The sequence below is a fragment of the Sycon ciliatum genome, chromosome 5 (assembly GCF_964019385.1).
Source record: "Sycon ciliatum chromosome 5, ocSycCili1.1, whole genome shotgun sequence".
Classification (NCBI taxonomy): Eukaryota; Metazoa; Porifera; class Calcarea; order Leucosolenida; family Sycettidae; genus Sycon; species Sycon ciliatum.
In genome coordinates this window covers 34,674,967-34,691,790 of record NC_088647.1, presented here as the reverse complement: position 1 = coordinate 34,691,790, position 16,824 = coordinate 34,674,967, and the positions used below count along the sequence as shown (strand labels likewise).

Here is a 16,824-nt window from a genome sequence, read left to right as displayed (position 1 = left end):
GGAGGGGATACAGGGATATAGCCAATTTGTCATCATTTAGAGCGTAGACAAGACAGGTTTACTGATTTGAACCGTGGTCATAGGTGATCCTGTCCTGCTTAAAGCGCCATTCTCTTGCAGTGACCTCTGGAGGCCAGAGATCTGGGCCAAGGGCTGCTTCCTTGTGTTCCGCTGGAATGACGATGTGGGCGAATGCCACTCCAAAGTACTTGGTTTCGAAACGGAGAATTTTATCACTTGTATTTCTCGTCTTGTACACCACTTGGCAATCGAGTCAGAGGAGCATCCACTCTTTACGGTGCCCAAATATAGTGCGCAACACTTTGTGCAGGACCCTTCTGACAGCTGTTCCGAGGGCTTTGGGCGGCTCTTGTAGTACGATGTGACTCGTGTCGAGGGAACGGTGGTCTCAGTGTGTGTTGTATGCCATATTTGGGCCCTTCTGCCCAGCCTGTACTGTGGTGCTGTACATTACAGTGCTGGAGGAAGATGGGTACCGTTCAAGTTTTGGCGGGCCTGGTTTCAATCTGGGTTGCATTTGGTGATGTGCGTAGGTTCTGAGGTTGTACGGTGACAGCAGGTTGGGCTGTTTTCAAAAGAGCTACAACAGGGTGATGGTAGCTCTGCAAACTGTCATGGGGTACAGACAATGCACGCAGATCGGCCAAATCTGCCTTCAATGTAAGTATTTCGGCCTTCATTGATGCGATCAAGGACAGCTTCTTGGTGAGGCAAGTGACCTGGTCTACTAGGCTAGTCAGTGTGTCAGACTGCGACTTACTGCTACAGGTCCAGTGAGATCCAACGCCAGCGTCCCGCAGCGCCCAGACAAGTTCCGGTCTTGCGAGGCCATCGCATCCGGCAATACCCTGGTGCCGTCCTAGCTCTCTCAGTCTGTCAAGGCCGAGCAGGATGAGGCCTATCTCAGCATTCATATCGTTTCCGGGGGCAACGGGAGCCAAAGGCTCGCCGAACTACGAAAAGAGTCAAAATCTCACATTTGGGCGGAGCACCAAAAACTGCATCCGCATGCAAAACTGCAGGATGCATTGAGAAAATGTCACAGTATACTAGTATGCAAGAATATGCATGGTGTGTGGTAATCGTAAAGATGAAAAGTGTGACAATTGCCAAGTGAGCAATTAGAAATCTATATGCACAAATGACGAAACCGTTCTGTCCGCAGATGGAGTAAATTTGACCCAATGGAATTTATTAACTTTGGTGGATAATGGAGACTTGCATCAGATTCCACTCAATTATTTCCTTTTCACTTTTTCTCCTTCACAAATCCAGCTCCAGGACCAGTAAGGAATTTGACAGCCATACCCATATCAAGCTCTGTACTACAGGCAAGATGGCAAGCACCAGAAACAACTAACGGTGAGTAATGTTTTCAAGAGCATGGTCTGTAGGCCTATAACCCCTGATGTATGGTGGATCCATATTCAAGAACACATGCATATTTAAGCTGGGAGTGGTGCTTTCTCGCAGGTTTGCTGAGTCAAAGGTTCGATGGGCTTCTCGTGTGCTCTGGATGGCAGTCGTGAGTCAGTCAAGTGTCAAGTCAAGACGGCGGAATAGCGCAAGCTCCAGTGTGGGGAACAAACCCTTTCCTATCAATCATCGCCGAAGTCCTATGATACCGTTCATGATAACGTTTGTTGCTCTACAACTCTCAGCAGATCTATGCTCGGACAACTATAATATAGCCAATCTACTATACTAGTAACTATCTTCAGCAGCATTCAGCATACTCAAGCACAATTTATAATAGCAAACAACTCATCATTTTGTTATTCTCCTTTGGTTTTGACCCTGCTCCAGGTGGTAGTCTATACTACATAATTCAGTATAGTGTTCTCAGAGGAGATTCTGAGGAGAGAGTGAGCAACGATATCAACATTGCAATGCCACTCTACACCATAACTGGACTAAAGGAGAGCAGAAGTGTTTTGATCACGGTGTTTGCTGTCAACTCGGTCGGTCCTGGACATCGTGTCACTTTAGGCACTTCAACAGCTGCAGCCAGAGTACAACCTGATGTCACTGATAAACCAACTTATCAACCAATACCTCCTGCTTTCTGCAAGTTGCCCAGTGAACTAGCGTGGGCTGTGTCTGTTGCAAGTACACTCACCCCAGAAATTATCAATCTGATGAAACTGAACTTCTCAGGAAACACTTCACTTAATGTCACATGCAGAGAAGGCCTGTATGTTTCTGGTAACTGGTCACAACGCCATCAACTGATCACATGCCAGAAAAGTGGAATGTGGACAAAGGAAATCTTCGCTTGCTCAGGTACACATGTTTGATTGCATATCCCTCACCATATACCACACATTACACAGAGGCAGTGCTCCTTAACCTGCTGGAATGCCTAATTTCTATGATGAGCAGAGTGCAGTGCACAAGAGATACACAGAGGGAAGTAGGGGTTTATGTTTTTTTTTAAGGACTGGTAGATCGTGAAATCCAAAGTATCAGTCGGGGGAAGTGAACTGCCTGGAAAGAGAAAAAGGCCAACCCCACTAGGACTCGAAACCCGGGACCATGCTTGTCATGAACAATACTGGAGCTATCTGAGGTATGGGACCAGACCGACCCTAGTGCAGTGTTCGCAGGCAGTCTAACTGGCAGCCAGGTAGCCCGGCAAGGAATGCGTTTGACCCATAAAGGAAGTCGATCATGATCACTGCTTGAATAAACATGCGTCGTGATTTACCGGACAGTGCTCGTCGGGTAGCTTTGGTGATGATCACCTCAATGTGAGGATCCCACGACAGCTTGGCATCTTTAATCACACCGAGGAAGGAACTGCCTGGAAAGAGAAAAATGTCAACCCGACCAGGACACGAACCGGGACCTTGCTTGTCACGAGATGTGCTATAACTGTTGTGTATAGTGTTTGTCGCCGTATTGTCCCTCTCCGTATTGTATCTCTCTCATCTATAATTGTGCATGCTCGTTGTAAATAAATCAGTCTTCGTCTTTTCCAACAATGGACTCCTGCGTGGCTCCAGGCGAACCCAACAATACCCATCTAAACCTTTGGACCAGGCCAAACCTAGCTGGCGCTGACACGTTCTCACTCAAAAAGCAGCTCACAGCTTCTAGGTTTGGCCTGGTCCCTTAGCTTAGATTGTTAGAGCATTGTTCATGACAAGCAAGGCCCCGGGTTTGAGTCCTGGTGGGGCTGGCATTTTCTGTTTCCGGGCAGTCCCCCTTTGGAGGGAAAGTGATCCATGTGCCATCAGTCTGTGTGGCACGTGTTGTGAGCTGCCTTTTGAGTGAAAAACTTGCCAGTGCCTTTTAGGTTTGGCCCGATCCAATAGCTCAGTTGGTTAGAGCAATGCTCATAACAAACGTCCAGTGTAACGCACATGCCATGCCATTCTTGTGTGATGAGAGCCCCCTCTTGAATTGTAGCCCATCTGTGATGGACATTGAAAAAAAAGTGCCCCAGGGTCCCTAATCGCGCCAGTACGGTAACTACATCTGTTGTCGGGCTGTCCACTATGCCAATCGGAAGGCTCATTTGGTCCATGATGATCCGGTATGGTGTATCCATGCCCTTTATTCCCCGCTGCTACTGCAGTTCACCAAGTGGCACCCTACACCTATGCAATTCTGCTAACTTACACTCTACTCACAACACAGCATACCACTCAAAAGAATGTGATGAATTTTCTCCCGAGTTGTAACGAAATCTGATGCGAAATATTCCTACACTCCATGAAGAAAGTTAAATATTGTTTCACCCTCCTATCCTTGAGCTGTGGTGCACAATGTCATCCTAAAGCTATGCATCTGGTTATGAACCAGCACCATACCCTCTGGACCATGTAGGACTAATATCCTATGGATTATAGATGAATAATGCTGAATTGGAAGTTGAAAATATCAGGTTATGACGTGGTGTTGACATGGATAACTTTTTGTATGTTGTATCATAATGCCATTTGAAGCCTGAACAATTCTTGTTAATGTCTCACAGGATCTATACTTACAAGGATGTGTGTTTTCTGTTGTATTTTGCAGCACCAGTTGATACCGCTGTTGGCCATGGTTACAGTCAATGCAGCTCCGACATTTCAGTTGCAGTATCTATCATAAGAGGTATTTTCTTCGCTGCCAGTGTTGCCCTGAACCTCATCTTCTTTTTCAAGGTCTACAATAAGAAATGTAAGCCATCTTCAACTTTATTGTTCAGACTGTGTCGTGTTCACTTATTTTCATAATAATTTACTAAATTTAGCAGTTCCTAAAAGAAAATGGAACTCCCCCTCTATGCAACTGCATAGAGGGGTAGTCAGTTGGCAAACCCCTGCTTCTTGCTATTGGTAGATTTCTGATGATTTTAATACGGCGTATTTCGAACCTACGGCTTAATTAGAAGTTTCTTCCAGGACCAATTTCAGCCAATACTATTCCCAATTAACATCTGATCAATTCATTTATGTTCTTGTATTTACATTCTATCTCTAGGATTGTCTTGGCTCACACTTCTCCGTCAGGAAATTCAATTCTTCTCTCTGCAGACAAGACTCATCTCTAGGTGCAGACAATGGAACAAGGTCATCCAATGTCATCCCGAAAAACACTTAATGATCTCTGCCGTCATGACCATTCCAATGGGGCTATTGCCAAAGGCATTCGTACAACATACATACCACACCATTTTTAGATAGCGACTCAATAACACAGTGTATATAAATTCACTGTACAATGTACACCACACATTCGTGTATATCTCTCTATACACATTTACCATACACATTTACAAATAGCGGAGTCCTCCGGGTCGATAGCCATACACATTTATGTATATCTATCCATACTCATTCAGGTATATCTATCTATACACATCTCGCGCCTTCTTTCCTATTCCTGCTCTCAACCCTGTTTAAAAAAATACTGTCCAGTTGACGAAATCCCCTCTACATGTATTTCATTCCTATTCTGAATGACTCAAGCCATCTCCCATACTGGCTGATTTTCTTTTCATGCCATGAGGTGTTGTCTATAATAATAATAATAATAATCCAGTCTAGCCCATCATCTCTACAGCACGTCTCACGGTTTTGTCAAGTTGTTTCTAATGGCCAGTTGCGTTTTCCTGCAGCATACACGAAAGTCTAGCTATACAGTGTACATTCTAATTACCGATTCTATCACTTAATGGCTGAGCTTTGTTTTCCTCCTTGGTCCATTCTCTCTCTCTCTCTCTCTCTCTCTCTCTCTCTCTCTCTCTCTCTCTCTCTCTCTCTCCCAGCCCCCCCCCCCCCCATTTTTTCTCCATTTTTGATCGTTTTCTGGCTATTGCAGCTTGTTCTGCCCTGGGGAACAAATCAGCTACCGGTATGTCCTCAATACCGGATTTACTTTCAGAATCGGAAGAACAGGATGAATCGTATTCTAGGGACGCCAGGGTTGTCTTTTCAAAAGGATAGAAAAAATCCACGGCTCAGGAGGTGCAGATTTCGACTAATTCGGAAATCAAAATAGTTCTTCAATGTAGTTACATGCATCCGCGCAATCCACACCGGTCCAAATGAACACTAGGAAATTTTAGAACCGAACATTTTCTTTCCCTTCTCTTCATAGGATCTTAAAGGGGAAGTTAAGGCAAAAATTAAAATTTCACCAGTTGTAGTCTTCGGGGTGCTGAGTCGAATGGTCTTGGTCCGAGAAAGCTGAAACGCTCCCTTCCTACTTGAATCCCAATCGAACTCGCGCACTTCCACCGAAACTGGGTGACTGCGCCCTACTAGATGGGGATTTGTATGCAAAATGTCACTAAAAGCGCCATTTCGTTCTTATAAAAGCACGGATGACCGCGATTGGCCCATATGTTGTAGTCTTTTGGACGCTGAGTCGACTGGTTTTGGTCCGAAAAGGCTGCGATGCAGCGTTCCTCCTTTATTCCCAATCGAACATGGTTGAACAAGTGGTCACGTGCTCCTGGGTGCCCAAATCACCTGGTCACCACGCCAGCAGGCGACAACTTTCACACCAAGGTTCAACTCGAGTTCAACTCGAGTGACAGGACTGCACCCAAAAAAGGTCAAACAGGCTAGTAAGTTGTACCCTGCAGGCACGGTGACCAGCTGACTGGTGTACGCAGGAGCACGTGACCGCTTGTTCAACCATGTTCGATTGGGAATAAAGGAGGAACGCTGCATCGCAGCCTTTTCGGACCAAACCCAGTCGACTCAGCGTCCAAAAGACTACAACATATGGGCCAATCGCGGTCATCCGTGCTTTTATAAGAACGAAATGGCGCTTTTAGTGACATTTTGCATACAAATCCCCATCTAGTAGGGTGCAGTCACCCAGTTTCGGTGGAAGTGCGCGAGTTCGATTGGGATTCAAGTAGGAAGGGAGCGTCTCAGCATCCTCGGACCACGACCATTCGACTCAGCACCACGAAGACTACAACTGGTGAAATTTTAATTTTTGCCTTAACTTCCCCTTTAAAATAAAGCAAAAATATGACAAAGATAGCAATTATTATGGGTAAGGAATTGGGAGAGAAAAACATGACGCTACAAGTGTGGAAAGTCAGCAAGTTTCGTCTTCTTTCCTCTTGATAATGATTGTTCGAAGGGTTAGTATTATTTTTTGATTTTCATACTGTTTTTTGACTTGCTGACTTTTCACATTTTGTAGTTTCATGTTCACCTCTCTTTATAATTTTTTGCGCGTGTCAGTTTCTGGCCGCAAATCAAGAAGCCAAAGTCAAGAATGAAGCAAACCACCGATTCATACTGTCGTGGACATGGAAATCCGGTCGATTGACCGGGGCGGCGCCCTCAGCGCATGCAGAACGCTGCGTGCAGGGCACGTGTTGATCCGATGCGACGAGCGCGCTGCAGCGCATACAAATTAAATGCATGTGTGTACCGCTTATCCACGGCTGCATGGCCAGCAGGCCTGGGGCCGCTAGACGTGCGACCGGATTTCCTATGTCCACAATTAGGCCCCCGTGTAATATGCCGGCATTTTTTTTTAGCATTTTCGGTACAATCCGCGAACCCAGCACTTTGGGCTCGTGATGCAGCATTTTGGGGGAAACGGAGCACTTGGCCGTTGTTTATCAAAATTGAGCGAAGAAAAACTTCCCTAACAAGAACGTCACTTCCGCATTCCGTGGGTTAGCTTCTTGTTGAGTAGTTTATGAATTGTTTACCATGGCAGACTCGAGCAAGTCTCTTATTGAGTATTTTCTGACTCCGTGGTTTTGACGGCGTGTGCTGAGGATTACAAATAAGTGAGCATTTTCCGAGCATTTTTGGCAAGGTTTGGGAGCATTTTCGGCAAGGTTTACGAGAATTTCCCAAAAGCATTTTCGGCAAAGTTTCGGGCATATTACACCGGTCACCGGGGCCTATCCACAACAGTACAAGTCATGCACTCAGTGCTGGAATCGGAGTACTCTGCACTTTGTGAGGAATGCACGCACTGATTCCGCACTCTCGTCCTCGCCTCGTAGACGAATGCTGGGTAGCCTGTAGTGCAGGGTCATCGAATAGAAGCGAAGCCAGCTCCAGGCGCACGGCGTTTCAAGTACATGATTGTAATGACTGTGTGACTGTGAGTGGATCTCCGCGTCACGAAACGCAACATGCATCACGATGTCCAGTTTGCCGAATTGAAATGCGCTTGTCCAGGCAACGCGCAAGTCACCCAGTTCCGTTCCTCTGTAATTCCGGCTGTCATTTCGACCCTAGCTCAAACTATATACCAGGACTATGCAGCAAGCGGAACGGCCGCCAGCTGAAGGAGGAGGTTGTCACCCGAATATTGATAACCCCAACATCTGAGCAGTAAACTCCCTGCCTAGAGGATACGAACGGGATTATGTTGGTAAGAAAAAAACCCTAACTACTTAGAAGCTGCGGCGAACTTGGCCGTTTGAAAATGATTTGAAACATTCCACCAATGCACACTGTGCTTTTGGTCCACATTCACAAAACCATAGCGAGGAATTTCGTTCTTGGTGTGCTATAGCATATCCTCCAGACACCTGTTTCGCTCATTGAGAGCTCTTCAGTGGAGGCAGATATGGATAGTGGATAAAGGAATAATAATTATAAATATTTGTTCCCGTAGCTATGCAGATGTTACTTCAGTAACGTCTGGCGCTAGCCAGGGTCCACACAGCTTTAATTTGGTATTTGTGTGTTTGTTTGTGTGTTTGTTTGTTTGTGTCACGCCTGGCGCTATCCGTATCTGACGGCAAAAAAGCATAGGATATTATAAATTTTTCAATTCTCCTATTTTTTTTTCAGGCATATCCTGGGATTCGAACCCGCACTATCGCCCTACATGCATTCCCCCATACACTTCGCATTCATACCCATTCTTCCAAGTTGCTTCACGTTATTATCTTGCGTTTGAAAGCCCTATTTGAATATTGCGGGCAGCTGTATGTGGCCAGCTGTGTTTGATGGTACGGTACGGTACGGGAGACGGTGTCGTATTACCCTCGATCGTACCTGTCCCCTACCATACCGTGCCATCAAAGACGGCTGGCCACAATGCATATTCAAATAGGGCTTTCAAATGCAAGATCACAATGTGAAACAACTTGGAAGAATTAGTATGTATGCGAAGTGTATCAGGGGATGCATGCAGGGCGCGCGATAGTGCGGGTTCAAATCCCAAGTTATGTCTTAAAAAAAAGGATTTTTTTAAAGAATTTATAACATCCCTATGCTTTTTTTTGTCTAGGTCATCAAGGCAAAAAACCATAGCGTAGGGCCCTGAGCTTCCAAGCTCTCTCGTAGAGAAGTACTGCAGCTTTGCACTTTCTACCTAAAAATTTAGCAGAGCTAAAAAAGGTCATGGTATCCAAATTTCTAAAAAATGTCAGTACTTGGTATTTCTTATGGCTCTCGCAGTAAACTGCGGGAAAAAAAGGATATACAGAATGTCCCAAATGCCATAATATTATTTGTTCTTTCATCATGATTATGTTAGCAACACACCCTAATCTGTGATGGAGTACCTGACTTCAGTTGGGGAGGGAAAGGCCATGAGGGGGAGAAGCTGACCATTGTCCCTGCGGTGTCCAATGTTTTGAAACGAGAGGTCTAACACTGCCTCAGTCAAACAGTCAGAATTGACTTGGCCTTAGTATGGGCTACCATACTTACAACGAACAGGATATGGATGGAGCTAAGATGTTGCGACACCGGCAGTAATTAGTGAAGAAAGTGTTTGCTCCATACGCTGGAGCTAGCGCTTCCTGCCGACTGACTTGACACTTGATTGACCTACGACTGAGCCAGGAGCACACGAGAAGCCCTTTAAACTTTCCACTCGGCAAACCTGCAAGAAAGCACCACTCCCTGCTCGATAAATATTGTTTCGGGAAATTCACACCTCATCAGTTGAGCTTCTGTATGTTGAGCAGGGAGTGGTGCTTTCTTGCAGGTTTGCCCAGTGGAAAGTTCGACGGGCTTCTCATGAGCTCCAGAAAAGGTCGTGAATCAGTAATACATAGATATGGAATGTTCAAGCAACAAACTGCATAATAACAACAAAAATACATGAGCACGATGATATTATTATCATGAATGAAAAATATTGTATTCTGTTCTCGTGAGACTTTCATCAGAGAAAAATCGTCTCAGCAATGATGACAACTAAGGAGAACATTGAAAATATGTAACGTATATTGGTGCGTGCATGCGAGTGGGTATGTGTGTGTGTGTGTGTGTGTGTGTGTGTATGTGTTCATGATCAAAGAGGAGTTTCCAACTGCACAGCTGTGCGAAATAGAACAGAACTCTCGTTGGCCGCTAACCTGCGGAGCGTGCTGCGTACCTTACTGAACCGACCTACCCCATGTCTATCGGCCCCTCGTATGAGGGGACATATGACCATCGTACGGCAATGTTCAGGACAGGACAGATGTGTCCATTTCTACATGCATGTGTATCTGTGTGTCTATGTGAGCGCATGTGTTGGGTATGTGAGCGCATGTGTTGGGTATGTGAGCGCATGTGTTGGGTATGTGAGCGCATGTGTTGGGTATGTGAGCGCATGTGTTGGGTATGTGAGCGCATGTGTTGGGTATGTGAGCGCATGTGTTGGGTATGTGGTATGTGTGTATATCTGTATTTTTCTCATGCAGTACACAAAATTAATCAATGGTCAACATTTTGCCCAACATATCTTCTCAGTGTTAATCTTGCTGGGAATGATATTGGCAGTGCAGAGTCAGCATGAAAGTAAGTACATGTACATGTATAAAGTTATGTTGGTCACCGAAGAACTGGGGGAGGGGGGGGGGGATCTCCTAGCCTAGACCATTCTTATTACTTCCTCCGCGTCATTAAAATGTTCGCTTCCCAGAGCGATTTTTCGAATTTATTTTGTCCACTCGAACGGTAAAGAAATCAGCTAGATATTGAGGTAGAGTTTGTCGACGGACCAGGCTTTAGTTTGTGGCCTCCCGGTTCGCTGAACTTGCAGCTAAGGTCGACGACTTCATCAGAGTTTGAGGCAGACTCTTCAGCACTCAACAATACGTTGAACAAGATGCACGTTCAAATCCAGGTCACTGAGAAGCTTCATTTTCGAGCGATCCATGCCTCCAGGTGGCAGGCGATGAAGGTAAGCTAGCATTTTTCAAGTACACTGTAGTGTAAGCAGTTCCGCACCTTCTTTCCTTGGCAAGCGCTTCGCTGATTTTTTTGGTGTTGTCAGACCTGCTACCTTCGCAGCAACATGCGCCACAAGTAGCGCATTTTAGGAATTTGTGAACACTTTATTCTTGCCATCGTCAACTTTAGCATTTCGTATTCAGGAGAGATTCCAGGATTCTTATACCCGAGCTTGCAGTTGTGATAAATGCCCACGCGAACGAGGTGGGACGGCACAAACTCGAACTCCAGAAGAACGATATTCGCTCTGGGGCGGAATAATGCGGAACGCGATGAATTTGCTTGGTGCGGAAGAGAGCTTCGACAAAGTCCGAGACCACCACGGCTTCAGTAACAAGTAGACATTACGCAGGAAGGATGGCACCAATGTTCGAACACAGAAAACAGCGACTCCGACAGACTGACTAAGACCAGCCAAGTCACAAACATTGCGATGTGCGAAGCGACAATTTTAATGACGCGGAGGAAGTATCATGTATTACAGTATATGCACAATTGAGTCACGCTGTATACATTGGTGTGTGCTGTGCTTAGTAAAATTCTAGCCTGGTCGTTCTTCAGCACCCTACAGTACTGCACCGTGTTTTACAGAGTATACAAATGTAGGCGCCACTGGAGCATAAGCCGCAACCAAATTTTTTGTCCCGAAATCCAGACATCTAGCCTATGTATCACTGTCAATTTGACCATCGTAGCATAAATAACACCGATTCTTGTTTGTTGAATTATTGTTTTTTAAAGTGAGGCCTATGCTGCAGAATATATGGTGCACGTGTTTTGAAAGCTCAGTTCCCACTGAGCCACTTGCAGAACTGCTCGATATCGCCAGGGTGAAGCTAAATAACACAAGTTCGCAGTGGAACAAGGGTAAAGATTGTTGTTCCTCTGAAGTTTCGTGGCGATTAAGCCAATCATTAGACAAAAAACATGTTTTATAAGGTCAGAAAATATCCGCTCAGGGGAGATCCCAGAAGTTGATACGTTTTGATGTTTGCTGAGTCAGAAATAGACAGTAGATATCTGTACATGTGATAGTTGTGCTCCAACCGTCCAGCAAACTACAATAAAACCTCCGAGTAGGTTAGCATAACAAGTGACTAGCAATGTTTTGCCTCCAATAATGAAAATAATAATAGTTCGCATGTCACTAATGGAAGGATCCACGGGCATAACGCATCTGTCAATGAAATCCAGGCAGAAGAGCCAACAAAAGGAATCTCAATAATGTTAGAACGTATAGCAGTAAAGAGTAGCTATGCAAGCGCAGGGCTTTTCCGCAAGCATCGAGATTCGGTCGGCCATGTGGGCACTTTTAACGTTCCGGGTGTGAATTGTCATCTAGCTCCAGGGCTTGGTAAGGCGCTGAGTTAAGTCCTTCAATAACAACATGGCCCAGCCAGAGCAGTCGACATCTGTGGCAGATAGTCCTGACTGGATATGATCACGTCGAGGAGTACACCGTGGCATTTTATATGTGGTGAGGATACACAGCACCAAGGAGGTACGCCAACTTCCTGGCTTGCCTCGGCTATAAAACGAGAGAGCTTGGAAGCTCAGGGCCCTACGCTATGCTTTTTTGCCTAGCTCATGCATGTTATCAGAACTGATGGAAATATTTTTTGATTGCCTACATCAAACTTTCTCTTTTGCACTCGAGGGTAATACGACACCGTCTACCACCTTGATGACCTAGGCAAAAAAAGCATAGGGATGTTATAAATTTTTCATTTCTCCTATTTTTTTTCAAAGACATATCCTGGGATTCGAACCCACACTATCGCCCTGCATGCATTCTCCCGATACACTTCGCTTACATACTCATTCTTCCAAGTTGCTTCACGTTATGATCTTGCATTTGAAAGCCCTATTTGAATATTGTGGTCAGCTGTCTTTGATGGTCCGGTACGGTTCCATTTGCCGTTCTTCGGCCACAGCTCTCGCCTTCATCTCTGGTGCGGGTGTAATCTGGTGACTTCGTGCATGCGTTATAATAGGCCAATCCCTTTCTCTGGGTTGGTGAAAAGGGCCACTCGTGCAAGTCAGGGCATTTTCTTTAGGGCATCTAGGAAAGCTTGATACTCGCTGCTGGGCAACTAAAATATTGCTTGGCAATGGCAACATTCCTTGGCAACGGCAATATGCCTTAGCAACGGCGATAGTGCTTGCCGAGTGTCACACTATACCTGCAAAACGGTGTGTACGTTAGCGTAGGGTATCATATCACCACTACGTGTAACAGTTAGTGCTTGCATAATATTATTGCTTCTATGGCAGTCATTATCGGCTTTTCTTTTGACATTGTGCGCTTTTGTTGTTCAAGATTGTAGAGGTGGCTGGGTTCAGTTTGCAATGGACCTGCGTGGTAGATCAAGCTACGACGGACCCACAGATTTTTACATTTTTCCAGGCACATCATCAGCACGTCTTCCCACTTTGACATGTAAAATCGTATGTTTCACCATTCGGTCAATGGGGCCTCTTGACCCACCTCTGTCGACAGCGTTCTGGTACTTCAACAACGCACCTGTTCAAGACAATGCATTGTTCAGGATTGAACAGTATGACAGAGACCTTCGCGCTGGAAGTCCCAATGCTATAGTATACACCAGACAGATGCACTGGCCAGCAACTATCACTCAATCTATGGTCGGCACGTATGAATGCGGCTTTCGACGGCAAGGAGTACTTTCTTCGAGGACCACTGCAACTTTACATGTTCCCAGTGAGTACTGTATCATTATGTTTCTAGTGTTAAGTATAGGACCACGAGTTTCATTTTAGCGCCTCATTGTCCCCGCTCGTTCCTCATTCTTCATTCCATCTAGCCTATGCAAAGACTAGCCAAGCTTGCTTGGTGATGTCAATGCAAAAAGGTGATGTCAATGCGAAAATGATAGTTTTTTGAAAGGATTGGGAGAACTTCAAATTCAGTCAGTCAGGGAAGTGAACCGCCTAGAAATAGAATAATGCCAAACCCAACAGGACTCGAACCCGGGACTTTGCTTGTCATGATAAATGCTCTGAACAACTGAGCTACGGGACCAGGTTGAAACTAGAAAGCGCTGACAAGTTTTTCACTCCAAAGGCAGTTCATGATGCGTGCCACACATACTGATGGCACTTTGTATCTGTATGTGAGATTGGTAATACTTCTGTTTTATTACTGCTTCAGGGAAAAATGGGTAAAATGCACTCGACTTTTAAAGGTCCTTGGTTCGAGTCTTGGTGGTGAATTTTAAGGGCATTGTCTTGGATTAGAACACTCCTATGGTTTGGTACTTTAGTTTCACAGCTCATAACAATTCTTCTTGTCCTTTGAGCACACCTTTGATATGCCAAAACGTTAGCTATTGCAGATGTGTCATGCCCCCTCCTACCCGCCCTCACTAATCTTCTAATCCAACGAGAGTCTGTAGTAAGTGGAGACGGTTCCTTGCTTCTTGCCTGCTTCCCTTTGTTATAGTTGTTCCATACATTACATTCATCAGTGGATCCATGACTATCGTGTCCACATCATGGCAGGTGGGATCAATTGCCTTGGTGTGCAGAGCAAACGGCACGGGACCATTGAATATGACATGGACTAAGAATGGAAGAATACTACCAGCATATAATGGTGCAAATGGTTGGACACGCAAGCTTGGTGATTACCTAACTGTGGACGACTCAGGGATGTATACTTGTACAGTATCGTCGCCCTTTGGAATTGCTTTAAAACAACTGACCATCCTAGTACAAGGTACGGTTTGAGAATAAGATGTTATTTTTATTATAGTATGGGAGGAAGTAAGGTGTGAACCCTGTGACCCAGTGACACCTTGTGACCAATTTAGATGTTAACTACAGTAAAACCTGGTGTAAGCGATCTCTGTGTTTAGCGACCACCTGCTCTTAACCACCGTTTTTCCATGCACAGACAGTTCTTACACAGACACTTTGGGACCTGGTTTAAAAGACCACCTGGCTTTAACGACCACTTTTGCTTGCACCCTGGGGTGGTCGCTTAAACCAGGTGTTACTGTATAGTATATATATATAGGGTATAGGGTATAGGGTATAGGGTATAGGGTATAGGGTATAGGGTATAGGGTATAGGGTATAGGGTATAGGGTATAGGGTATAGGGTATAGGGTATAGGGTATAGGGTATAGGGTATAGGGTTTATCGGGTGTTAGCGGCCGTCGTGAGTTCCCTTCGGGAACGGATACGATAATATACTTTTTTTTAACTGTATAGTTTCCCTTGGGGTGCGTTCACACTTACGGGAAGGCCCAGTTGGCAGGACAGGAACACGCCAGCCTCGGGAAAATGAAACTCGCGTTCACATCTGCCGTGTTCGCCAGCAAGGGAAGTCGGGCGTGAAATCGTTTGGAGCACTGAACTAGTCTGAAGTCAGTGAAGTCAGCACTCGTGCAGGGAAGTAGTATGAAAATACTGTTACATGATTGTACAACTCGAACCTGTACATAAACAAAATATACATCTAGTAGATCTACAAGTGCTAGCTAGCTATTCCCCGGCTCAAATAAATTGTGTCATTGGCACTTGTGAGGAAGAAGAGTTCTGGAAATGTGCTTGCTCCGAATGTTCCTACGTTCACTTCCTGGTGGACATGTTACATTGTGCGATAGCAGCTTTTGCTCCTGAGCAGGTCAAGTGGACATGAAGTTCAGGACAGTTTGGCACTGCTCGACGTGAATGAGCATTTGCTGGAGCTTCGCGTTGCTGGACTATTGTGCTGGAGCGCCGAGGATATCTTCCGCATGTTCACAATCCTCAGATGTACAGAAAAAAGCCGTGTGATGATAGGACTCCATGGCACGTTTTCCGTATCGAGAATGAAGCGCTGAGGCAAGCGCTGAGACATATTCTCACCATTGCTGAGAAAACAAAAACTCCCCACACGCAACTGACAAACAAAAGGAAAGTACTGTAGTTCACTGCCGTTGCTTCCAAAAATCTACAATCGACCCACTACCTACTCACGCCACCATAGTTCTACACTACGACTACAATTGTAGTCGACTATGCAGTACCACTCTGGCGTGAAGCTTCCCAGCCCCAAATTTGAGCTGGGAAGATCCTCACGCCATCGCGTTCGCGGGAAGCTGGCGGATGAATCATACACCTAGTTTCGGGTTCAAGTGACCCTGCTATCATGACAACCATCCCGTTCCGGCAGCCCTTCCCGTGAGTGTGTGTGTGTGAACGCACCCTTGCGTGAAATTGGCAATTTTGGGCTTTCTGAAAAACATGAGCCATGAGGAGCTCTCTAGTGTCACCAAAACACTTTGTTCTGCAGCGTTTGGAGTAGTGTTGGAGTAGAAGTTGCTGACTAGACGTCATGGAGGGCGAGCTTTCCTGTGCAGGTATGAGTTTGGACGTATTTCAGTATGGTGGCGTGGACAAATTAAAAATTGTTCATATCAAGAGAACCCCGAAAGGATGATGGGGGACATGTCCTCAGTGCTTGAAGAGGTGTTCCACTATCTGCTGGGTAAATTTTGAGATTGTAGCTCGCTGTTTTATCAGCGCTTGTAATTTGTCTCTTTTCAAGTTGATCATTTTATGCCATCGAGGGATGATGACCCTCATCTTCTAGGATGCTGGCGTGGCTAAGTCGTGCTGCCCCTGGCTTAATGGAGTTTTGTTCGTAGCTTGTTCATGTACGCTGTGGTGTGGCTCGTTTGTAGACCCTTAATCATATGAATGTTTGACAATTTCGAGGGGTATGCCAATTTCAAGGTTCCCTTCAGCAATTTTTCAAGGGCTCTGCATAGTCGATCTACACTCCAAAGGAAACCTACCTGCAAATTTTGAGCGAAATCAGAGAGATCGCTTGGACAATTGTTCTGGTTTTCTCCGACATGCTCTCTTAAATTGCCAAAGCTACACGATGTGGACATTTGTTTCATGTACGGTGTTGAAGCACACCTCCTTTAGAGACAAATATCTTTTCTCTTCAGCATGCTACGGATATTTTTGAGAACTCTTTTTTGGTGCCTTTGAGAACAAAATGGTGCAGAATTTGATAATTAATGAGCTTGTTAAAGTTATCGAGGGATAGACATTGATTGTTGTATTTATCAGCTCAACACTATAGCTTGAAGTGAACAAAAGTAAGTGTTAGCGCACTCATACCTCG

General features: G+C 45.3%; 2 protein-coding genes and 1 long non-coding RNA gene across 3 annotated transcripts in view; all 3 read left to right on the top strand.

Moving 5' to 3' along the window:
• LOC135817031 (cell adhesion molecule Dscam2-like) overlaps positions 1-574 on the top strand; it is a 29,685-nt gene extending 29,111 nt beyond the window's left edge. The window contains exon 9 of the mRNA XM_065330133.1: positions 555-574. Within this exon, the coding sequence (XP_065186205.1) occupies positions 555-574 (20 nt within the window). The remainder of the gene's footprint in view (positions 1-554) is intronic.
• A 1,282-nt stretch (positions 575-1,856) lies between these two features.
• On the top strand, positions 1,857-5,211 carry LOC135818464 (uncharacterized). Its single transcript, XR_010553690.1, has 3 exons — positions 1,857-2,304; positions 4,045-4,188; positions 4,492-5,211. It is a non-coding gene; the product is annotated as an uncharacterized LOC135818464 (long non-coding RNA).
• Positions 5,212-7,662: 2,451 nt separating this feature from the next.
• The window catches only part of LOC135816742 (protein sidekick-1-like), a 44,243-nt gene continuing 35,081 nt past the window's right edge, over positions 7,663-16,824 (top strand). Inside the window, exons 1-4 of the mRNA XM_065329856.1 lie at positions 7,663-7,872; positions 10,148-10,244; positions 13,000-13,401; positions 14,143-14,418. Coding sequence (XP_065185928.1) covers positions 7,867-7,872; positions 10,148-10,244; positions 13,000-13,401; positions 14,143-14,418 — 781 coding nt within the window. The 5' untranslated portion in view covers positions 7,663-7,866. The remainder of the gene's footprint in view (positions 7,873-10,147; positions 10,245-12,999; positions 13,402-14,142; positions 14,419-16,824) is intronic.